The sequence below is a fragment of the Schistocerca piceifrons genome, chromosome 2 (genome assembly GCF_021461385.2).
Source record: "Schistocerca piceifrons isolate TAMUIC-IGC-003096 chromosome 2, iqSchPice1.1, whole genome shotgun sequence".
Lineage (NCBI taxonomy): Eukaryota > Metazoa > Arthropoda > Insecta > Orthoptera > Acrididae > Schistocerca > Schistocerca piceifrons.
In genome coordinates, this window is record NC_060139.1 from 721,379,346 (window position 1) to 721,404,728 (window position 25,383).

General features: G+C 42.6%; 1 protein-coding gene across 1 annotated transcript in view; it reads left to right on the plus strand.

Moving 5' to 3' along the window:
• The window catches only part of LOC124776702 (espin-like), a 485,149-nt gene that overhangs the window by 293,692 nt on the left and 166,074 nt on the right, over positions 1-25,383 (plus strand). Inside the window, exon 3 of the mRNA XM_047251812.1 lies at positions 4,790-4,973. Coding sequence (XP_047107768.1) covers positions 4,790-4,973 — 184 coding nt within the window. The remainder of the gene's footprint in view (positions 1-4,789; positions 4,974-25,383) is intronic.

The following is a 25,383-nucleotide window of genomic DNA, read 5'->3' on the forward strand; positions in this document are numbered from 1 at the left end:
GTGATACAATCGCCGGCCGGAGTGGCCGAGCGCTTCTAGGCGCTACAGTCTGGAACCGCGCGACCGCTACGGTCGCAGGATCGAATCCTGCCTCGGACATGGGTGTGTGTAATGTCTTTAGGTTAGTTAGGTTTAAGTAGTTCAAAGTTCTAGGGGACTGATGACCTCAGCAGTTAAGACCCATAGTGCTCAGAGCCATTTGAACCATTTTTTTTGTGGTTCAATCAGTAACCTAATGGAAGTAATCATACACCAGAAGTGTCAAAGTAATGCAACCATCAGTCCAGTATATTCATTGTCTGTAAATATGTGTGGTTATACATGGCAGACTCTACTGGTTTTTGTCCAAAATAATAGAGGCGAGTAAAGGAACCGACTAATCATATGTAAAGTAGACAACAGGATCATATATCAGGTAAAGTAAAGGGGGTACACTATAAACCATAGTATTCTTTATAGTATACAAAAAGGAACGATATATTACACCATAGCTGTACTCTATGGTTATTAGACAATATTCTACAAGGAGGACCCAAAAGCACTCTAGGAGGATGACTGTAAGAAGTAAAAAATTAAAATAAAAAGTAAAAATGTGTCCAACCATGAAATAAGACCCTGCATAGCACAACCGAAAAGTGGATATTGCGCACATTAACTTTTCACAATGCATACCTTTTTCCACAATAACCCAAGGTTTTTATGTTTCTAATTGTAAGAACCGTATTTGGAAGATGGGAAACCAACATCAGCTATTTGAGCAGAAAATTCCTATCATACTTCTGGGGAGTATCAATGGAACGAATATAATTAACCATAGTCTCGTTACAGGAAGTCGCGAAAATAATAAATATACTATTAGACTACGTCACTACGGATTTTAAATATCGAAATAGTGGTCAACCAAACTGGAAGTTAACAGTTCCATATAGACCGCAGGGAAAGCGCAAAAATCGAGAGGTAAACTCAAGTATATACTACGAAATGTTAAATCAAATGAGAGTCCACATTGGGTCTAAAATAGGCATATTAAAAGGATGATGTACACTTCGTCATATAATACCCGAATATATCACTTCTTAATCATGTTATCGTGAGAAAGTCACTAGAAAATAATCTCCACTCCGCAGGCTATCGTTATAACACTTAAATGCATATGAAAATTGCATAGATATGATAGTTCCATCCGCCATTAGGGTAACATAAAACCAAATGGACTGAAACAATTACGTAACTAACCTAAAAGTACTCATACTCTAATGGCCTAACTATACGAAACACATCAAGGAAATCCACTACTAATTGTTAAGTAGGACCTACATTAAGCCATCACTGACCATAAAGACACAAATCAACAAGAGAGGGTCTAATCATCTGCTTAAATCGAGTAACTTTCGTGTTACAAAACACAGCAGCACTGTAACTGGTCTCATGAGGGTTATTCTGAAGAGAGAAGTCAACATGAGTAATAAAGTAACGAATAATACAACACAGATAACGTCTAGTATCCTCAAAAATACGTACTCACACGGGCATGCTTTCTCCTTGGACAGCTTGTCAGCAACTGTCAAGCCATCCACTCAAATTAGAAGGCCAAAGATGACATCACAACCTGTTCCCTATCGCATGGAAGAACCTACTTAAGGCGAGTCGATATATCGCAGTTCAGTCAATTGCATAAGAAGGTCGTAGGATATATAACAAGAAGATAGACACAAACTTGACACCCCCACGCGGATCCTGTATGATCTCATCCCCTTCCCCCACCTCCTCCTTTTCCTTGAAAGGATGCGGATCCTGTACACCTCCCGTAAACTTGATCCTCCTCACCCGCTCGTCTCCCCGATCCTCTCCCACCCCCGCCCGCTGCCGCGCCTGTATTCCCACGTCCCGCCCGGTCTCCATCTCTCCACCCTCCTTACCCTCTCCCAAGGTGGTTTCCGCCAGCTCCCTCTCCCTGATGATGTCCTCGTCCCCTCCATCTACCCCTCCTATCAACTTTGACCCTGCCCCGCCCCCCACTTCCAGTGTCCTTTCCTTTCGGCACCCTCCCTCCCATCTCTTCTCTTCCCTTCTTTTTCCTTTTCCCCGTCCCCTCCCTCCCCCCTTTTCCCCCGTGCTTCCTTTCCCCCTTCCTCCCTCCCCCCTATCTCCCCTGCCCGTGGCATCTCTGCTCTCCCCTCCCACTCCCCTTCCTCCTCCTCCTCTCTTGGCAGGTCCCCGGACTCGCACACGCATAGTGAACATTCGCGCGCCGGAGATCATCGCCTTCTGTGTCTCATGTGTGTGACGTCGTTTAGTGTTTTTGGTGTCCCCCGTCCCACTACTACGTTCACTTGTGCCGTCGGATTCATCAGTGTTCTGTGCACCGTGCCAACGTGTTTTCAGTGTTGTTATCGTCACGTGTGAACGACTCCGTGTTTTTTTGTGTCTCTGTGACCTCTCTCTTTTGCCCGTCACTATGTTAATTATCATTCTCCGTTCTTATACTATTGTAAACACTATGGCTGAAGAGTGGCGCAGTGTGCCGCTGCCAGCCTACCTGATTTGTACAGGTATTAAAATAACAATAAAGTAAACAAAAAAAAAACTTGACAAGGAAACAGATAAAGGAATGATAGAGGAGTTCCTAATGCCGACCTAAACCACACATCAGGTATACCATCGACAACCTCTAAAAATAATCAGTAAAGATATCAGAGAATTCACATGGTATAAAAACCCGCAAAATGTTTATAGGACGATATTCCATTACTATTAGAAGTTCTGTGTAACAAAGGTAGTCAGAAATAAATGTACATTATATAAAATCTATGTATAATTGATAAAATTAAAAGAAGTCACTAAACGTTTCAAAGAACTGTTTATTTTTAAAAACTACCTGCTCATTTAACAGATTATCAGGCTCATTACTCAAATGGACAAATATCTCCATCTCTTCTAGTAAATCCATCGTTCCCCCTTTATCTACAAAGCGCAAAGTCTCTAAATTGTCAACAATGCTTTCTACGTGATGCTTATTGGTTCTGAGATGTTCTTTAAACGTTTAATGTTTAATTGTATGTATGGATGTGTGCTCTTTGAATCGTTCCTTAAATGATCTACCAGTTTGGCCAATGTATCATGTAGATTTTAATTAAGACTGTTTTCTTTCAATTATGTAAATTAATATATAATACTTGCATCTTTTAGGCAATACGCGTTGTATTTTTGTAGCCGGCCGGTGTGGCCGAGCGGTTCTAGGCGCTTCAGTCTGGAGCTGCGCGACCGCTACGGTCGCAGGTTCGAATCCTGCCTCGGGCATGGATGTATGTGATGTCCTTAGGTTGGTTAGGTTTAAGTAGTTCTAAGTTCTAGGGGACTTATGACCTCAGATGTTAAGTCCCATAGTGCTCAGAGCCGTTTTTTTTTGTATTTTTATATGTACTTATTGCTCAAAGTCGATACTGGTAGCCTTAAAATGAAACGTAAATAACGGCTATTGGTATTGTATTATTGGAAATTGACCAGCCGTAGTCCCACAGTTCAGACAGAGGATGGAGGTACATTCAGATCTTATTTCATTCCGAGTCAACATTACCTACACCCGAAAATCTGCTCCCGAGACTGTCAAACCGACTGGTGAGCGAGTAGTCGCTTCTCTAGCCAAACAGTGGGTCAGATCATTCTCCTTGATGCTCACGTGATTTGGACCTAGAGAAAGACAAATGAGTAGATAACATCGATCAGAATGGGGGACGCATAGTGCCAGCCAGTAATTATTGCCTGGGATTTGGTTGTGTTTGTATTGATAAACCTTTGGAGACAGTATGAGGTGAACTAGTACAGGTAAGACTGAATGAAGCTCAGAGATTCTATTAGCATGTGTGGTGTGCGTACTGTAAGACCTTCGGTACACACACCATCAGATTATTTGACTTGTCGCTCTAACGAAGTAGGCAAGTGTCAGCAATATGTCTCGTGGTCTTATCGTGGCGTGTTTGTCTTCTGCCGTTAGGTCAGACGATAGAAATGCCACTTGCACGTTTAGAGTAGCAGATTGACGGTGACCAAATTTAAACAGAACTTGATTAATTTTCACACACATTTATTAAAATAATAAAAAATATAGACATTACTTAACTTGATTCTGGATGCTGTTTACAATTGACAATCTGAAGTTCCTTTGGTCTTGGTACGTTAATCTTATTCTCACATATCTCTGATACTTGACAACGTTTCTATTCATTTATCTTCTTGGCTATGTACAGGAATATGATAATATTATTAGGTGCAGACTGAAACTTGATTATAGACTGTTGCAGACTAATGCAGACTAATGCAGACTGACTAATCGGAGGTCTGTACACCCGTTATAATACCTCGAGCGTTCAGGTATCACTGCGCGAGTGTGATCCGCGAGGAGAAAAGGTTCTACGTTAGCAGCAAATTCATTGGCTGCGTTACCTATTAATACGCGGATCGGCGGAAGCAGAATTTGGTCCGTCTTTATTGCAGCGCCATCTCGTAGTGCGGAGACGGACGAGCGCTGCGCCTGCGCTGTTGTGCTTAGCGGGGCGCTCTCTAGTGGGAAAGTTGTGTACGCGCTGACTACGCGGAACTATGTACACAACAGTATGTTTGTTGATTAATAATTAATACCTCCCAATGAAGCGCATCCAGGTGAGAGCGCAGACTCGTGGGGATCTCGAAGCACAAATACCCGCAACGTTAGTTAAGATAGGCAACTTGGCTACTGGCACAGCTGGGCCTCTACTACGAGGTGAAGTGACGTTCGACGTTTGTGTTGCAGCGCCAACACGCAGATGGACAACGACGTGACGCCGGTGTACCTGGCGGCGCAGGAGGGGCACCTGGACGTGCTGCGCTACCTGGTGACGCAGGCGGGCGGCTCACTCTACGTCAGGGCCAAGGACGGCATGGCGCCCGTGCACGCCGCCGCTCAGATGGGTTGCCTGCCCTGCCTCAAGTGGATGGTGCGTACGCGCGACTGCACGCTTCACAACCATGCGTGATCAAGCATTTTGCACAAGCATGCTCGGCCGTCTACTTTTTGTTTCGGCGGTGCGAGTGGAACGCGAACACACACACACATACACACACACACACACACACACACACACACACATACACATGAGTCTATTGACTAGCCTGATGGCTACGACTTCCTTTCCTGTGCCAGCATCTTCACCTCAGTGTAGCATTTGCACCCAACGTTCTCGGTTATTTGTTGCATATACAGGGTGAAAAGTGTTTAAACCGACAAACTCTAGGACGTTGTAGCGGACATCAAAACAAGTATTTTTCCCTAAAGTCATTTTTTCCTATGAGGAGTATTTAAACCCGTAGAGGAAGATTTCTCTGGCGGCAGATAATTAAACCAACAAACACTTTTTTATTTTTTAATGACCAAGAGACAACAACTAGGTAGCAGATACTGCCCAATTAAATAGTCCCCAACAGCACCGACCCACACATTAACGGAGAACCGCACTTGATGAGCGCTAGTAACTGTGGCATGTGGGTTATCCTCACTCCAAACATGCGAATTGTGGATGTTGAATACTCCATCACCCCCGAACGTTGCTTCATCGGTAAACAACACAGAGGATGGAAATGTAGGATGCATTACACACAGTTCCAGGTACCTCTGCGAAAACTGTGCTCTGGGTGGATAATCAACTTGTTCCAGGTTGTGGACACGCTGTAAGTGTAATGGACATAACAATTGCTCTCGAAGGACTGTTCTTACATTCGTCTGATTCGTCCACATGTTACGTGCAATTTCACGAGTGCTGATTGAAGGATCCCGCTCCACATGCTGCAAGACAGCTTTCTCAACTTCCAGCGTTCTTACCGTGCGACGGCGTCCCTGTCCAGGTAATCTGCTGCATGACCCAGTATCACGCAGATGTTGGTACACAGCAGCAAAGGTCGTATGATGCGGGATACGGCGATTAGGATATTGTTGTTGATAAACCCGCTTTGCGGCTCGTCCGTTGTGGTGCGCTACGTAGTACGCACCAACCATATCAGTGTACTCACTCCAGCTGTATCGCTACATTAGTAAACAGAGACAATGCACTACTGCACTGGTGGACAGCAGTTGCCTACAACTGAAGAGCGTAATACGCCCTCTAACAACTGAAGAGCGTAATGCGGCCTCCACCGGTTTACGTAATCCTCATAGGAAAAAATGGCATTAGGGAAAAATATTTGTTCAAAATGTTCAAATGTGTATGAAATCTTATGGGACTTAAGTGCTAAGGTCATCAGTCCCTAAGCTAACACTTAACCTAAATTATCCTAAAGACAAACACACACACCCATGCCCGAGTGAGGACTCGAACCTCCTTCGGGATCAGCCGCACAGTCCATGACTGCAGCGCCTAAGACCGCTCCGCTAATCCCATGCGGCGAAAAATATTTGTCTTGATGTCCCCTACACCGTCCCAGAGTTTGTCGGTTTAAATACTTTTCACCCTGTATGTTATGAAAATATTAATAGTGCAATATACTGAGCATTATTACCGTTTATTTGCATTGTAAGTAAAGTAAAACTTCAAAAGAAAAGCTTTCCGCATAAGGACTCGACCCCAAGATCCTCAAATTACCATTTTGTGCTCTTTCCGGTGCGCCAACCTCTGCCTGGAAAATACTCTAAGGGTTAATGCCTCGCCTGCCAGCGCCAAAAATGTTATTTCTTCTTAGCTTAGCCAGCTGGGGCTTCCACTTCTGTCGTTTTCATTTCTGGCCAAGCCCTGTACGTACCACAAATCTGGAAGAAATCGGCGATGACCAGTAACCGCGGTCCCCTTCTAAGTAGAAATATTGTCCAAGCCTTTCTGCAGTTCTTTGCGTGCATTGTCAGAGAACGATCTTATAGCGCTGCTGATCTTATCTAACGAATCGTACACGTATACTGTGAGCATTGGAGGTCCTGTTACGCTTAGTTCGGGCACACCTGATGATACTTTCGTTTCTATGGTTATTCCGCCCAGCATGATGTACTGGTTTGTATGACTCAAATACCACTAACCTCACTCACTACGCTGTTCTTCAAAAAATCGAATCCCCATTTATGAAACAGCTCCAAACTTCTGGATATTTTACAGACGAGTTACTGTGTTAAATATTTAATGTTAAACTTGTAAAACCTTTGAGTGAAGACGCAAAACCCGAATTATGTTAGTTATTTTTTTCGGATTAGTCACTCGTGGACCAATAAAAAGCCAGAGCTGATTTTTCAAGAATCTTAGTGTTTATGATTGAGTATCTCTTGCACTATGAGCCGTACAATGATATAATTTTGCAGGTAAATTCAGTGGTATATGCGGATACGTTTACAAAAATGCTGTGAATGCTGTTTTACTGCATGACAACAGAAAATGTGTTAAGCGCTAAAACTTTCCAAACAGATTTATCATCCATGAAAATCAGTGACTGCGGATTTGTTCTCGAAGAGCATTTGTATTTTGCATTGACAACCTTTTTTGTTTTTATTATTTTGTGGAAGATGCCAGTGATAAATGTTTCGAAAATGTTTGAAATTATGTCTAAGTTTGTTGGAATTCACTAAGTGTTCTCATTCTCAGATACTACATGAACATAAATTTTTCATTTGTATACGTTCATATCGACCGCAGTTGCTTTACAATTACTGAAGGTATTTTAATCCCGACTTCGCAACTGAAAAAAGTGCTGTGTTTTTGTCACAAGCATGTTTCGTTTAATTAAAATAAAACATCATCAGTGGTCTGTAGTGAGATATATTTGTAAACTGAGTTTCTTTCTAGATCAAAAACAGTTCGTTAGAAAAGATTTCTTACGGTATGTCATGCCTGGTTTTCACTCACATCCGGAGACGCTGTCTGCTTGAACGTTTTTGAGTATTTCTAATTATGGCCCATATTGCTTTGCACAACCTTCAATTTCTTGATCTTAAACACACCACAATACAGCACTTTTGTTGTTTGTACCTTTTTGGCTAGGTATGCCTCGTGCGTTTTGTGTAGTGTTACTAATTTTATTAGTGGTTTTTTTCTTTGATCTAAAAATGGTCTCTTTCCCTGTTATTCGTCACATATGTGTTGTGTCGTTTAAGCATGCGATTATGTATTCATTTAATGTGTAACGGAAATGAAATTGCAGTGATGCAGTTGAAGATTTAAATTGGGAGTAGGTGGTGTGAGGTGGTTAGTGAGCGGGGAGGGGGATGAGACAGCGGATTCAGAGTAGTGGAGTGGGAAGTATGTTAGAGGAAAAGGGCTGAGGATCAAGAAATGAAATGAAAGGGTAGGGGTAGAGTGATTAAAGGATGGGAAAGGAATCCTTCGAAAGAAATCAATTTGGGTCGAGACAGCGGGGAGGTATATTCATCATTTTCATGGAGGACCATTCCCGTCAAAAAGTGTGACTCTGGCAAGGGATGGTTTCATACAAATGGAGTGGTCTGCATATCGACCGGATCTGAATTTCATAGATCATTAGTAAGACAATTTCTGGAGTTGAATAGCTCTTGTCTTCGGGACCAACATGTACCTTTGGGAAGGAACGAGATACAATCTTTCTGCTGGAGAATATATCAGTCACAGGTAGATAATACTGGCTCCAGTAGGCAGACTCTTTACTGATTCCTTGGAATAGTGAGATATTATTTTCAAGCACAGCTTCCTGCTTACTGTTCTGCGTTTTCTGATAAAGGTAAGTTCGTCTCATGTCGTATATATGAATATGGCACATTCTTCAGATTTCATCAGGTCGTTTGCTATCCCAGTGTCTAATCAATAAACCTATGACACGATATAAGTGTGATTCCGTGATGGAGTAACAAATTTTCGGGGATGATAGAGAAGGGTAAATGTATCAATTTGAGGTAAGGGATCGTGGTGGGGAAACGACCGAGTTGAAAGTTATAAGCGAGAACGTTGTTCTGATATCTCTGACCGTGGAATACATTTATCGCTACTGTTGTTGCTAAGACTGTAAAGTAGACAGTCCCGAAGAATACTCAGGAGTAGACGTTGGGCTAATAAGTTAACTAACTCAAAGCAGATGATTTGCTGTGTACTGACAAGAGAAAACCTGGTGTACAGTGTCTGTACTATAGTAGACAGCATTCCTTGTTTACAAGTTGAAAGAAGATGCAGCGCTTGCTCGAGTGAATGATGCGCCTGCAATCAGCACTCCATCAGCTGCACGTGAACTGAAGGTTTCACAGAGCAGTGTGTGGCGGGTATTGCATGAAATGCAGCTACACCAGTACCATCCACAGAAATTGCACGCTCTGATTCTTGCTGACTTCGTATCTCACGTCGTGTTGAGCCAGTGGTTCTCGCCGCAGTCAATCCCCACTTTTCTGCAGATGTACTTTTCACGGATGAAGCCTGTTTCACCAAAGTCGGAATGATAAAGTGTCGCAATACTCATATTAGGGCCGATGGGAATCCCCAGGCCACGGTTGTGAAGAGGCATCAACAGGGATGATGAGTCAGCGTTTGGATAGGGATAGTCAATGATTACGTATTACGTCTGTGTCTCCTTCCTCCCGCTTAAATGTACAGCGTTTATCAGAGACAGGTTCCTGGAACATATCACACTTGCTATTCGTTAGTGGATGTGATACCGACATGATGGAGCCTCACCTCACTTTAGACTAAGGGAACACCGGGAAAAGTGGGTAGGCAGAGGTCTTGTTTTGTGGCCATTACGTCCACTTGATCTCATCTCACTTGATTTCTTCTTGCGGGTCGATGTCAAAACTCTCGTGTACGAGACGCCTGTCCAGACTGAAGAGGATCTCCTGCCAAGAATTATCGCTGCCTGCGACACTGTTCAAACGACACCAGGGATATTAGAACAGGTATGACAAAACTTTATGCGACGATGCCATGCCTGAATCGACGCTGAGGGACGCAATTTTGAACAGCTGCAGCGGCTTATGAAACCCGTGCAGGTAAATGGAATTCATTAGTACTGCACAGCAGACTTAGAATGTTCTGTCTGACTATCATCAATTTACGTGCGCTCTTACTAGTCCATTAACAGGGGAAATTATCTAAGAGTATTGTAAGTATTCAGTAGGAATTCTCTACGTCACGATCAGGGTTCGAGCGTTGGGGCCCAAAGTTAGGACGCTGCGTGAGGCTAAGCCAGAACTTGAGTCGAGCCTCGCTTTATACTTTTCGAGTCGGTCTTCTCCGGACTGGAGTCCCTTACCTCAGATTGGTCCATTTATCCTTTTCCAACATCGGCGAAAGTTTATAACATCATCTCTGAATCACCATCTGTAATTCTTTCTTAGGACAGTACGGCGTTAGTTAATAGTGATTACACTGTTTTTGGTGATCATTTAATGACACAGTTACTTAACGTATGTCAGACATGTTTGTTCTACTTCTGTCACACATCTATGAATATGTTTTCTTTTATATGCTGTGACACTTGCATTTTACAACCAAGTTTAATATATGTTTTTCGACTATTACTTCGTTTGCAGAAGTCTGATCATGCTTAACGCGTAACGTAATTTCAATAATTTTTAAATTATCAAATAATTAAAAAAAGCTTTTGATCCTAAATTCTGTTGGCATAATGTTACCTACTTTCTGGTTTGTTATATTTTTCATGCATTCTGTATATGCAGAATGATTCTTATTAACGTTTAAAAACGCCGGATGCGATGTAGATTACGCTGAGACAAATAATTTAATATAAGACACATGAGCCCGCGTCGGGAAAAACGCCAAAAGTGCATGACAAAAGTTAAACATGTGGCGTCACCAGATGACGTACCTCGCCTCACGTGCAGCGGTGGACCCTATCGGTCTGTCACACTTGATCACCCCAACCCAGGGGAGAATGAAGTGTTCACATAGGTGTGGCTCTGCGCCTACACGGCTTCAGCGCGTGAGGTTCAGGGTTCGAGTTTTGCGCCTGACAGACCATTTTTTTTTTTCCTTGCAGTGCGTTAGACAGTGATGTGCGCATATGGAGGTAGGATTTGTGATTTTATTCGGGAGGGGGTTGTGGTGGAAGTTGAAGGGACCAGACCGTTATTTTATTTACTTGTCTCGCGCTCACCGTTGGTTAGTTACAAAACACAGTACAACAAAAAAATACCATACTGCGTCACAAGTAAATGAGTATAAGCTTCAGAAATGCATCGCTAGCAGTAAATAACCCTCGTGTTCTTTACTAAATAAAGACTGTAAACAAAAAGGAAGGGACAAAAGGAAACAAACTCAAAATTAAGACAGCTTTTGCTTCGTTACAGAGAGAACAATAATTTTGTAGCTTCTACGTTTACAATAGATTACATTTACAAAAGGTATTCGAAAACAGAGTAGCTCAGCGGAGCTATGTGCAGCACTGGCTCTTACCGGCGATGGTGGGATCGACAAGTCAAAACACTGCACGTGCGGCGAGGTACGTCATCTGGTGACGTCACATGTTTACGTTTGTCATCCATTTTTGGTTCACTTCCCGACACTTGCGGCCCCATGTGCCTTATATTACCCTAGTTCTCTCAAATTCGATAATAAGAATCACACTTCATACATCTTTTCAGTGTGGTACTTCAAAATAGCCGAACGATCTTTACAGTCAAGCGGTATTATATGACTGTGGCCTCAAACTACGGGTGGATTACCTTTCTTAGGAATTTCAAACTGTGGAGTAACATTTTGCAGCGTGTATCGAAGCCGATCGATGCCAGTTCCGACAGCAGAACAGGGGCTCCTCGCTAATGAAGAGGAGAGTGCGGCAGCAGGCTCAGTAAGCAGCTAGCTCGTGAAGGGCGCTGCAGATAAGGAAGGGTGCGGCGTCTGCAGAGGCACGCGGTCAGCCCTCCGCTAATAGCGCGCTGCGACCCGCTCGCGAGGCGGCGAACTGGCAAACAATGGTCCGGGAGAGGCTGTAATACGGTGCCGGCAAAGCAGCGATGGTCCTCGCCATATACGTAGCCAAAGAGTGGACACACACCATATTAATGTCCACTAGTAGGTGTCCGGATACTTTTAATTAAATAGCGTTTACTGTCGTTCTCCAGCCTTCCTTTCACAGGCGCGCGCCCTCCTTTTCAACTGCAGCTGATGCACTTTTCTTATGAATCTGTCATGCATTTAGCTGCAATCGTTCCACAATTCCCATTATGGTATCTTTCAGATATGGTCGCAGACGATAGAGTTGCGTACAGAGAGATGGCGTTATTGCAGTATTACACACGTCAAAAAAAAGTTTTGCATCACCTCGGTTCCCAGAGTTCCGGAACCTGTACAGAAAATTTGAATAGAGATCAACATAAACATCATTTCTGCCCTTTTTATTCCTCATGAAAACCACACTTGCATGTTATACCACCATACAGGGAGACCCTCAGAGGTGATGGTCCAGATTGCTGTACACACCGGTACCTCTAATACCCAGTAGCACGTCCTGTTGCATTGATGCAAGCCTGTATTCGTCGTGGCATACTACATACTATCCACAAGTTCATCAAGGCACTGTTGGTCCAGATTGTCCCACCGACGATTCGGCGTAGATCCCTCAGAGTGGTTGGTTGGTCACGGCGTCCATAAACAGCCCTTTTCAATCTATCCCAGGCATGTTCGATATGGTTCATGTCTGGAGAACATTCTGGTTACTCTAGTCGAGCGATGTCGTTATCCTGAAGGAAGTCATTCACAAGATGTGCACGATGGGGGCGCAAAAGGCCGTCTATGAAGAGGAATGACTCGCCAATATGCTGCCGATATGGTTGCACTATCGGTCAGAGGATGGCATTCACGTATCGTACAGCCGTTACGGCGCCTTACATGACCACCAGCCGCGTACGTCGGCCTCACATAATGCCAACCCAAAACAATAGAGAACTTCCACCTTGCTGCACTCACTGGACGGTGTGTCTAAGGCGTTCACCCCGACCGATTTGCCTCTAAACACGTCTCCGACGATTGTCTGGTTGAAGGCATATGCGACAATTATCGGTGAAGAAAACGTGATGCCAATCCTGAGCGGTCCATTCAGCATGTTGTTTGCCATCTGTAACGCGCTGCATGGTGTCGTGGTTGCAAAGATGGACATCGGCATGGACGTCGGGAGTTAAATTGCGCATCATCGGAACACGACTTCCTGTGGTTGAACGAAAAGCGTTATTCAACATGGTGGCGTTGTTGCCAGGGTTCCTCCGTAGGTAGCGGTCATGCAATGCTGTAGTAGCCCTTGGGCGGCCTGAGTGAGACATGTCATTGATAGTTTCTGTCTCTTTGTACCTTTTCCATGTCCGAACAACATCGCTTTGGTTCACTCCGAGACACCTGGACACATCCCTTCTTGAGAGCCCTTCATGGCACAAAGTAACAGTGCGGACGCGAACCGCGGTATTGACCTTCTAGGCATGGTTGAACTACAGACAACGCGAACCGTGCACGTCCTTCCTGGTGGAATGCCTGGAACTGATCGTCTGTCGGACCCCCTCCGTCTAATAAATGGCTCTGAGCACTATGGTACTCAACTGCTGAGGTCATTAGTCCCCTAGAACTTAGAACTAATTAAACCTAACTAACCTAAGGACATCACAAACATCCATGCCCGAGGCAGGATTCGAACCTGGGACCGTGGCGGTCTTGCGGTTCCAGGCTGCAGCGCCTTTAACCGCACGGACACTTCGGCCGGCACCTCCGTCTAATAGGTGCTGCTCTTACGTTGTTGTTTACATCTTTGGGCGGGTTTAGTGACAGCTCTGAACAGTCAAAGGGACTGTGTCTGTGATACAACATCCACAGTCAACATCTGTCTTCAGGAGTTCTGGGAACCGGGATGCTGCAAAACTTTTTTTGAAGTGCGCACAACGAAACGCGAGAGTACGTCGTGCATACATTTAATGTAATCTCCACAGACAATAAGTAATACTAATAACATTCGACTAAATGATCGTCAATTTGTCACTGCAAGTAGTCACATCATCCAAGTGTCGTAGAAAATTTATGTAGAGAGTTTTAAGGTGGAAAAAGGCGTACATCTAGCGGAGGGGAAACAAAATTATTGGACCCATATTCATCAGAATAATCCTGAGTAAGTGAAGCACATTCAGGAAGGAGGTCGCTTACAAAATATTCTTTCGGCCAATTTTTGAGACTGTCTTTTGCTTTCGGGCCTGTAACAAATTATATTAACAGAAGGAATAGAGTACAAGATTCAAAGACGAACTACGCCCTTCGTCACGGTTTCGTTTAGTTCACGTGAAAACTGAGGAGGAATGCTCAACTAACTAGTAGGAGACACATTGTGCATCGCGAAGAGTCGCACTCGCTAACATCGGAGTATACAATTTCCAAACTAGTCAAGAAACATAATTCGCCCTCCATCGTACACCCCGCGTAATGACTAAGAGAATTTTTATTTGCATGCCAAATATACTTTTGTGTCATCCTGTGCAAAGGTCTTACGGGTAAATCATACGACATTTTTCACAGGTTCTACAGGTTTATTGATGTTGTGTGGTGTGATCCATCGCGTTGAAATTTAATGCTGAGAAGATTTATGTTCGTCATTTGTCAAGCACAATGAGCATAGGCTGTTAAGCAATCAATTTTGGCTCATTCGATCAGTTTATGAGGTCTTAGATATTTCGTTTTAAACTGACAGATTAAAGAGTGATTTCCACGAGCTTCTCGAGTACGCTGGTTATCATTCGAGGCTTGATAGATAATGAATTACATAAAATCTGTAAGGAATAATGACAATTTAAGCACTTACTGAAATAAGGCATGCTCACTTCGTCATACGTCCGCGCGAGGTGTAACGAAAGTCAAGCACTATGCTTATCATTTTATCTTTCGTGGCTTGACTGATAATGAATTGCGTATAATCCTACAGGGCCAATGACAAATTAAGAAATCATTGAAATAAGGGCTGCTGGCATAGTCGTACGTCCGTGCCAGGTGTAGACATTAAGAAACCCTGGGGCTTTGTTGCTGCACCCAGAGGTAACTAGTTGATATCGTGGTGTAAAAAAATTTCGTCACCTCAGTTTGGCCAGCAAAGAGAGAGCAACTGATGTGTTAATTTCCAAACATCGTCGCAATGTCTCATAGAGCGAGGCGAGGGACGTCGCACTAATAAAGGTGATCCACCAGTGGGATGCGGAGCCAAGCTGGACTACTTTCTTGTTTCTGTTCGAAAGAAATCGGCTATGTAGCAGCGGAAGGCTTCGCCCCCTCTTATCCTTTCAGTCTACAGTCATCCATAGCAACAAAACATTGCTGTTTACATGCATTTATGATAGACACAGAGGTATAATTCGCATTTCAGTGACCGATCAGAGGAAGAAATTGCTGACCGGAGTGGCTGAGCGGTTCTAGGCGCTACAGTCTGGAACCACGCGATCGCTACGGTCGCAGGTTCGAATCCTGCCTCGGGCATGGATGTGTGTGATGTCCTTAGGTTAGTTAGGTTTAAGTAGTTCTAAGTTCTAGGGGACTGATGACCTCAGAAGTTAAGTCCCATAGCACTCAGAGCCATTTGAACCATTTTTTGAGGAAGAAATTACTACACAGGCTCCAATGGGACTCTGCTGATTGCAGCAAATGGAGGTTCACCAGCGAACATTAACTCATACTGGACTGAATTTGAATTAATATTATTTTACAAACAGGGCCTTTAACATTTTTAAGAGGCGGGTCTTTTATGACCTTCATAGCTAACATCATAGTTGACACATAGACTAGCATTGTAGCAGGTGGTAACAAGTTTGATGAAATAATCTGTTTCGTTTTTCACTTTCAGCTTTAATTTTTATAGTTTTACAGTTGCCGAAAAATAGAAGACGTCTCTTGTACCAAAATACCAAGAGCAATTTCATCCCCATTATTAAGAAAAGTAAAGAAGGCGCTGTTTAAAGTGAATTATACACTTCGGTTTTTACGCTTGTCTCTTTGCAGAAGTATTGGCTTATTTTTTCTGCATTGCATAAACAAGTGATCTTTCTTTGGTTACGATATCAGAAATTTTCATTGCGCATCTGTTTTATCCTTATACACGTAATAGTTTGGCGACCGACTTTTTTTCCCTTAGCAAGTCAGAGGAAAGTTACCTCGATGTAATTATGTCTGCGTGGGGAGGAAAGGGGTGGGGGTGGGGGGGGGGGAGCTCTCAGGGTCATAAAGGCAACTGAGGAACAACTGTAGGTGTGAGGTGTTGGCTCCGGCTCCGAAAGTCGACATTAAGGGCCGTGAGACAGTACGATGATGCTCTGAGCAGTAGATAAAGCATAGTTAGGTAGGAAGTCCTGTTGCTCGGTAGTGCTACAAAGTTCGTTTATAGAATTAGGTTAATGAGCAAATAATATCTACTCATTCACACATCACCAGATACACTGTCCAGCCATAGTAATGTGACCAACTATCAGAAGTCTCAATAACCGCGTTTTCCAGCGCGAATCGCTGAGAGACGTGCATGAAGAGAGTCAGTGAGGCTCTGGAAGGTTCGGACAGGGATGTGGAGCCATGCCGACTGCGGTGCCGTGGTCAGCTGAGCTATGTTCCGCGCTTTAGAGTCCATGGCGCGAAGGTCCCTGTCGAGTTGGTCCCACAGATTCTCGACTGGGTTTTAATACGGGAAGTCTGGTAGCAAGGGGAGTGCGGTAAAATCCTGGTGCACTCCGATCAACGCACGTGCACTGCGAGCTGTGTGCCACGTAGCATTGTCCTGCTGATACAGGGTGTTTCAAAAATGACCGGTATATTTGAAACGGCAATAAAAACTAAACGAGCAGCGATAGAAATACACCGTTTGTTGCAATATGCTTTGGACAACAGTACATTTTCAGGCGGACAAACTTTCGAAATTACAGTAGTTACAATTTTCAACAACAGATGGCGCTGCAAGTGATGTGAAAGATATAGAAGACAACGCAGTGTGTGGGTGCGCCATTCTGTACGTCGTCTTTCTGCTGTAAGCGTGTGCTGTTCACAACGTGCAAGTGTGCTGTAGGCAACATGGTTTATTCCTTAGAACAGAGGATTTTTCTGGTGTTGGAATTCCACCGCCTAGAACACAGTGTTGTTGCAACAAGACGAAGTTTTCAACGGAGGTTTAATGTAACCAAAGGACCGAAAAGCGATACAATAAAGGATCTGTTTGAAAAATTTCAACGGACTGGGAACGTGACGGATGAACGTGCTGGAAAGGTAGGGCGACTGCGTACGGCAACCACAGAGGGCAACGCGCAGCTAGTGCAGCAGGTGATCCAACAGCGGCCTCGGGTTTCCGTTCGCCGTGTTGCAGCTGCGGTCCAAATGACGCCAACGTCCACGTATCGTCTCATGCGCCAGAGTTTACACCTCTATCCATACAAAATTCAAATGCGGCAACCCCTCAGCGCCGCTACCATTGCTGCACGAGAGACATTCGCTAACGATATAGTGCACAGGATTGATGACAGCGATATGCATGTGGGCAGCATTTGGTTTACTGACGAAGCTTATTTTTACCTGGACGGCTTCGTCAATAAACAGAACTGGCGCATATGGGGAACCGAAAAGCCCCATGTTGCAGTCCCATCGTCCCTGCATCCTCAAAAAGTACTGGTCTGGGCCGCCATTTCCTCGAAAGGATTCATTGGCCCATTTTTCAGATCCGAAACGATTACTGCATCACGCTATCTGGACATTCTTCGTGAATTTGTGGCGGTACAAACTGCCTTAGACGACACTGCGAACACCTCGTGGTTTATGCAAGATGGTGCCCGGCCACATCGCACGGCCGACGTCTTTAATTTCCTGAATGAATATTTCGATGATCGTGTGATTGCTTTGGGCTATCCGAAACATACAGGAGGCGGTGTGGATTGGCCTCCCTATTCGCCAGACATGAACCCCTGTGACTTCTTTCTGTGGGGACACTTGAGAGACCAGGTGTACCGCCAGAATCCAGAAACAATTGAACAGCTGAAGCAGTACATCTCATCTGCATATGAAGCCATTCCGCCAGACACGTTGTCAAAGGTTTCGGGTAATTTTATTCAGAGACTACGCCATATTATTGCTACGCATGGTGGATATGTGGAAAATATCGTACTATAGAGTTTCCTAGACCGCAGCGCCATCTGTTGTTGAACATTGTAACTACTGTAATTTCGAAAGTTTGTCTGCCTGAAAATGTACTGTTGTCCCAAGCATATTGCAACAAACGGTGTATTTCTATCGCTGCTCGTTTAGTTTTTATTGCCGTTTCAAATATAACGGTCATTTTTGAAACACCCTGTAGATGCCGTAGCGCCGAGGAGAAACAAATTGCCTGTAGGGATCGACCTGGGCCAAAGGATAGATACATATTTGTGTTGATCCATTACGCCTTCCAGAATGATGAGATCACCCAGAGAACGCCATGAAACCATTCCCCATACCATAAGCTCCCTTGACTGTTGCAGGGTGTTTGCTTTCAGACGTTTCACGCCGTATACGCTAACGGTCATCCGTCCGATGGAGCATAAAACGTGATTCATCCGAAAAGGCCACCTGTCGCCATTCAGTGGACGTCCAGTTGAGATACTGGCGTGAAAATTCCAGTCTTAGTCGCCAATGGACAGCAGTCAGCATGGGTACATGGACTAGGCGCCTGCACCAGAGGCCCATATGCAGCCATGTTCGCTGAATGGTCGGCGAAGAGAGACTGTTGCTAGTCCCTTAGTTCATCTGGGTAACCATTTGCTCAAAAGTCTATTTGCTCGTACACATCTCTGCAACATTCGTTTACCCCTGACATCTATGGTCCGTGGTGCACCGCAGCTACTTGGGCGCCAGTTTTGGATACCGCCATTTTGCTGTGCACGGAATAATTAACCACAGCGGCACGCGAACAGTTTACAGACTTACCCGTTCCATAAATGCTTCCGGCGTTGACCCGAAAGCCAATGATCAACTCCTTCTGGATGACATACATCGCTCCGTTTCTGGATCGCGACAGTGCTTTCACTGTTTTCCGGGTCCCCCCGACACGCTTTATATAGCAACCACTACTGGTGCTATCACCTGCCGTCTGTGAGTGGTTAATGCACTTTGACATCAAACACAGGCGGTGGTCACATTAATGTGACTGGACCGTGTAAAACTCTAAGAACAGCCTCTCCTTTAAATATAAATCAGCTACAGAAATTTCAAGATTGCCTTGAGACTGCGGCTGTTAGTTTATTTAAGGTGGCATCTGTATGCAGTTTTGATATGTGAGTAGCTTTTCTAAGGACATTCAGATGTCAAAAGTCTACAGTTTCACGATAAAGTTTGGCAAGTTTTCTTAAAATACACGTGTAACACATGAAAAATGTGGTGAACTATCTAACAAAAGGACATGTCCACATGAACTAAGTCCTAATTTCTAAACCATTTCAGGCGAAAGTCACTAATGTCTTGGTATTATTTTTCTAGTACCAAAAACCTCTATCAGTGAACTGAATTTGTTTCATTCAGGGAATTAAAACTCCGTAATCGGCAGTAAAACCCGCTATTGTGTAATTTGTAGCGTAATGCGTTGCTCATCACATTAAACGCTTTCTCTCGAGTCTCAATATTCTGACTCACATGTGTTAATTCAAACAACGGAATGAATCTAGAATAATAGAGCGAAAAACACTGAGTAGTTAAATTTATAGTAGCTAGACACAATGTCACTTCCGATTCCAGAGAAATTTAAAAAAATATTACACGTGCTGTTATCGCTAAAAAAAAGTCAACAGTAACACGACTTGCGCAACACACATTCAGTTCAGCAGTTCACATTGGAGCATATCTTGGGACTTTTTTTCCATAAGGCGTTTCCATACTGAACAGCATGAAGTCTTGATTAAATTACTTACTGACCATTCTTGATTGAAGAAAAACTGTAATGTCGTGATCTGACTATAAAACGTCTTCAGGTGCTCTCCAATCAAGCGGGTGCCATGAATTAGAGACTTACCTCCAGTTATCATGTTTATCGTGACAGTAATTTGGTTTAAGAGTACTTTTATCTGACTCAAGATAGAGTATTATGTAACCAGTACGTAATTTCATTAGGTCCATACAGTGTAAGGTGCAACACAGACAACGTGAAGATCCGGCACGTCAACTGATCTCTCGAATTTGATGCTCAGTGCCGTAATTATAACAACAGAAAAGAAGTGCCTAGGCAGTTCAGTGATTGACAATCGCTGCCTATTGGGAGAAAATAAATTTCATTACCAGCACTAAAGATAGTAAAAATGCAAAGCAGTAAGGCTAGAACGTGTATCGAAGTGCACTGCCGGGGTCTTCTTAACTCAGGCCTATCGGTAATTATAAAATGCCAATTAGCAACAAATAAATCCCGAGTGGCAGACATTGAAGAACTTATTAGAGAGCTTCCCGTAAGTGATTGCGTCAATAACACAATCGATATAACTCGGCCCGTGTAATAGTAACTACCCCTTCACGACGCTTTACCTACTTGTCCAAGTAGTAAACAGTCTAGCATGTCACTATGACCACTACGTGAAGGTAAGGAGGAAGCAACGTTGTAATCTAACGTCCCGCCCATATCGAGGTCATTCTGAATACTGACATTTCACATTTTGTGATTGAATACATAGCAGCAGGCAGACTTTTGTAAACTGTCTCTGTAGGATATTGACATTAATCATAGTATTTTCTATATATTACCAGCAAACTCAGCCGCTAATTGCGTAAAATTACTTTCATTTTAGTTAAACTATTTTAAAATGTAAGGTCTCTCAAATCAGAAAGTGTAATCTTTGTTGAAACTAACATGATTCGATGAACTGTGTCTAGCGCTGTAGGTTAACATACAGTTCATTTTCCATACCGCTGTCAGATAGTCTCCAGTGGTTTGGCCGTTCCTAGAACGCGCAACACGTAACTCCACGTAACTGCAAGACAAAAAATTAAATTCTTGTTTGACTGTGTCTGGGTCTGTGTCTGGGTACTCTGCGTGAGGACTCATCTTGGTGGGGATGCGGTCCCTCGTGGTCGTTAATTTTGGAATTATTTTGACATACTTGTTGATATAATTTCTCTCTATCTTTTATCGTCGAGCTTTTCCTTTCTCTGTTTATGAAGTCTGGGAAGTTCTCCTTCCATTGTCAACTATTTTCTATAGGACGTGTACTGAATTATGGTTCTATTGACGTCTCAAGCATTTCAGTGACATTCTCAAAACATTCAGATACATACTCTGGGTCTTTGCTTTTATGTATCTCTCAGGGACGAAGTAGCTATCTCATGATATGGACGATCTTAGACTTCAATAGACCAAACACTTCATTCATTGTGTAGTATAGACTATCTGGATGGAGCACTGTAACTAGTGGATAACCGATTGTACTCGTACCCTTCATTTTCAAAACACATCCTCGTTCTCACCTTGCATATAGTACATTAGTCATCGCATTATTTTTTATTGTAGTCTGTACAGTAATAAGTCCGTGTGGTTCATCAGCCTGATGCAAGTCTTTCAGTAAGACAGCACTTCGGTGACTTACGAATCTCTAACCAATCTCAGTACAGGGGAGGGGGACGTACAGTTTAGGACGGAATTTCGAGATTACATTCGTTTCAAATTACATTCCATTTTTGAAGAAGCCCTGCTTGTATTAACACCCTATATGTACTAAAATGAAATAAGTAGCTTTCTTGTCAAAACAGAAAAAGGTTATAAGTATTTTATACATCTGCAGTGTTTTTCTTTTAACCAACAAATTTTATCTGACACAAAATGACAACAACTTCTTTTATATACAAAATTAGTCTCGGAATAGGCGGTGTTGTAGGCGAGCTAATGATTACGAAAGGCGCTTGTGAATGCTATGGATACACGTTTGGGAAATTCCATATTCGCATATTTACTTCGTGCGATTAGTTTGCAATAGATGCACACGTATAATTTCGGCCGAAACTTTATTCAAACTAAAAGAATATTACTTCTGTTCCATATCGGAGTATCAAGGTGCAATATACTGCACAAATGCAAATATAGACTACTGTCTTCATAAGTACATTCATGCAAATATAATTTGAGACCATTTACATTAATTTCAAATCTGGTTCTATTTAGTGTATGTGAAACTACCGTATCCGGATTAAAAGTCTAGAAACTAGATGAACCGCTTAAGAACCCACAATAGAAAAGGTACATTACTTTTTCTCAAGTAATAGTATTTCAACCGGTCTTCGCACCGACAATTGCCTGGATTCTTTTTAAAGCATGTCACAAGCGATTCATATTGTGAATGTACGCCGAGTTGACTATTTAACAGGAGAAATTTAGCTCACAAGTTACTTTATTATACGAGTATCATAAACATTAAAATTCAGCTGCTTTCATAAAACAAATTTTTAGCTATACACTACGCGCTCTACGTCTAATTCTATAGATATCTACCGCATTAAAGTAACGCGCCAATTTGATCACAGCAAAATTACAAATACGATATTAAAAGCAAGGCTTGTCTTCTCTACGAAAGTCTTTGCCCTAACACGAAATTATGCATTATGTTAGCTCAAAGCTAATTTGTCTTAGTAGTGAGTCAGAGATATCAAAGTAAAGATATCAAAGTAAAGAATGGGATGATTTTTCTGTGATACGTCTTCGAGCTGTCAACCAATGCAATGAAGTTCAATCTTATTACATGCACCATACTCATAATCACTGCGGTCGACACATTTGATTCAAGAATAGTACAAAACGTTAGTTTTACATAATATTTCGTTTCACGTCTTACGCAAAAATTTACATGGAATTTCTTCCAATCCATCTGGGGCATGAATCAGCAAACCAGTGTTTAGTAGTATTAGTTGAAAAGAGTCTAGGTTGCAATTTTAGTTTTTTTATATATCAACTACGCGTTTCACCTTATTTTGGCATCTTCAGGCTGATCTTAATTTGGTATTACTTAGGACGATCCTTTAGACAGTTTAGGTAAAGGGCATAGTCCAGTACATCAGGTCAACATCGCCTTCGTTATCCTCAGTAAATACTTTCTAGATGGACGTGAGTGACTCAAGACCTGCATACTGCGTACACGTTCACAGGAGCAAGGTATAGAATAAGATGGGGCTTTAGTAGTTGGCCTGAGGTTCTCGACGATGCCCTTGAACTACTTTGTCTAAAGGATTGTCCTAAGATATACCAATTTAAGATCAGCCTGAAGATGCCTAAGTAAGGTGAAACGCGTAGATGATAAATAAAAAAAAACTAAAATTGCAACCAAGACTGTTGTCAACTAATGCTAATAAATTTACATGGAAACATAATTACAAAAATTTAAAAGCAAGCTGCCATGCTCCATTTTGGTCAGAAAAATTACTTGACGTGTTTCAGTTCTATTTATTCACTCAGTGAAACCCTTCAGCCTTCGCCTCAATTTCACCGCAAAATCTCATTGCTGTATGATAGCCATGAAACGCACAGCACTTGCGCTAATTGCCATTAGATTATATCTCCAGTAATATTCCTGTTAATGCTCCTTTTTCCGCAGAACATAAGTAAAATGAAGCTAAAGAAGAAAGAAAAAATTAGAATACGGATGGTTAGTACCAAATCGGACTTTTTATCTCCAACACGCCAAAACAATTTCTAGATTTCATCTAGTAACAGTGGCATCTTTTACGAAAAATATACACAGAAATGTGAGAATGTTAATGGCCGAAAGGTTTTTTTTCTTTTTTTTTTTTTGTTTCTAGAGGGACGTTTAGGGACACGGAAATATAGATTGAATTTGTCCATGATGGTTTGTATTGATTTTGAGTGTTGTCAATCCTTATCCAACCAGGAGAAGAAAACGTGTGTCTGAAGCTGTTAGGATACGCTTGAGTTTTTACAACATACTCTCCGTACCAACAGACTATTAGGTCAGAGGTTCATCCGGTTAATTTAGTAACAGACGGCGTACATCACGTATTTGTATGCCACTCCGTTAAATGTGAAGTTCCCTCTCAACAGCCGAGCAATTTTCAAGCATGATGTACCTTGGAAAAGTGTGTACAGCCAGGGTAATGTAATTTAGATATCAGCAAATAGATTAATGAGCACTAACCAGTGCAGAAACTGTATAGATTTTAAAATTGAATGTCACTAGTATGCAAACTGATTGACTGAAGCGCACACTACGGAATTTTCACATAAAGATAGAGCCATACCGCCACGCGAATGCAGTATTTTTTTAAGTTTACTTATTACATGACGACAGAACAACGTAATGATGCGCCATTGACACCTGTTGATGAAATTGTGGTTTTTATTCGACACAGAACCCGTTTCAAGCCATTTTGAAACTAAGTTTTGCGTTTCAGACTTTTCTGGAGGTTTTGTAAACAAACTTGTAGTCTAGAACTCTTGCGCAAACCATTCCACACACGTTTCCCACGAATTCTGCCTCTCATAACACTCATCAATAACTACACGTACTTTTACCGTAAGCATCATTTTTTGATGCATTCAAATGGTCACTAAACACCTCTGCTCCTCTCACTCGCTCAAGCATACTGACACAGTGAATTACTCGTGGCAGAGCATGCGGGATATGTGCATGTGCAGACAGGTGACACCAACTGATTGGTGCAGCGAAATCACGGTTTCCAAAATCTTCTGTGTTAGCATTTCTTCTGTGAATGAACAAGGTCTGTTCCGTGTCAGTCTTATAAACATTTTCAAGGCCACTTTCATTTTATCCGTTTTGTAGAATACCGTCCCAGATATCACAGTACATTGTTACTGAAGACACTTTTTGCGTCTCATGTGCTTATTTTACGTTTATACCTGTACTTCGTTGTTAGGCGCTTTGTTCTCTAGACGACAGCAAAATAGTTTAGCTGTCTTTTGAGATATATCGATGGAATATGAATCCTTATCCGACAAAGAAAACTATAAAAACCATGCTTGAACACCACTGTGGCAATTTTTTTTGAAAATCGTCCACTTATTCTCTTGAGAAAAAAGTTCTGTTTCCCTGACACATAGTGATCGTTCCTCCGTTGCTCCTTCTCAATCCCTAGCTGACGACAGACGCAGCAAAAACACCCACTGAACTGCTACCACTTCTTTCCCTATTTTGGTGTTTAGCATTTTGCTAATGTACTCTCCACTGTTCTTACCAGCTTCCGTTCTTGTTTTGTTTATTGTCAATTATAAATTTCTCAAGCGTCAGTTTAGTAGCGCGAGGCTCACACTCAGCCATATCTACAAATTTATTATTACTCCTTATCATTATCGCAGAATATCAGGAAAAGTTTTCATGGTTTGTGATCGTTATCATCCTTTTGAAAATGATCAAGTAGAATAAGGAAGTTTGGTGCTTCTTCCCACACAGTTCAGTTGGACATTGTTTATCACTTAGCGAATTCTTCTGTTTTATGTATT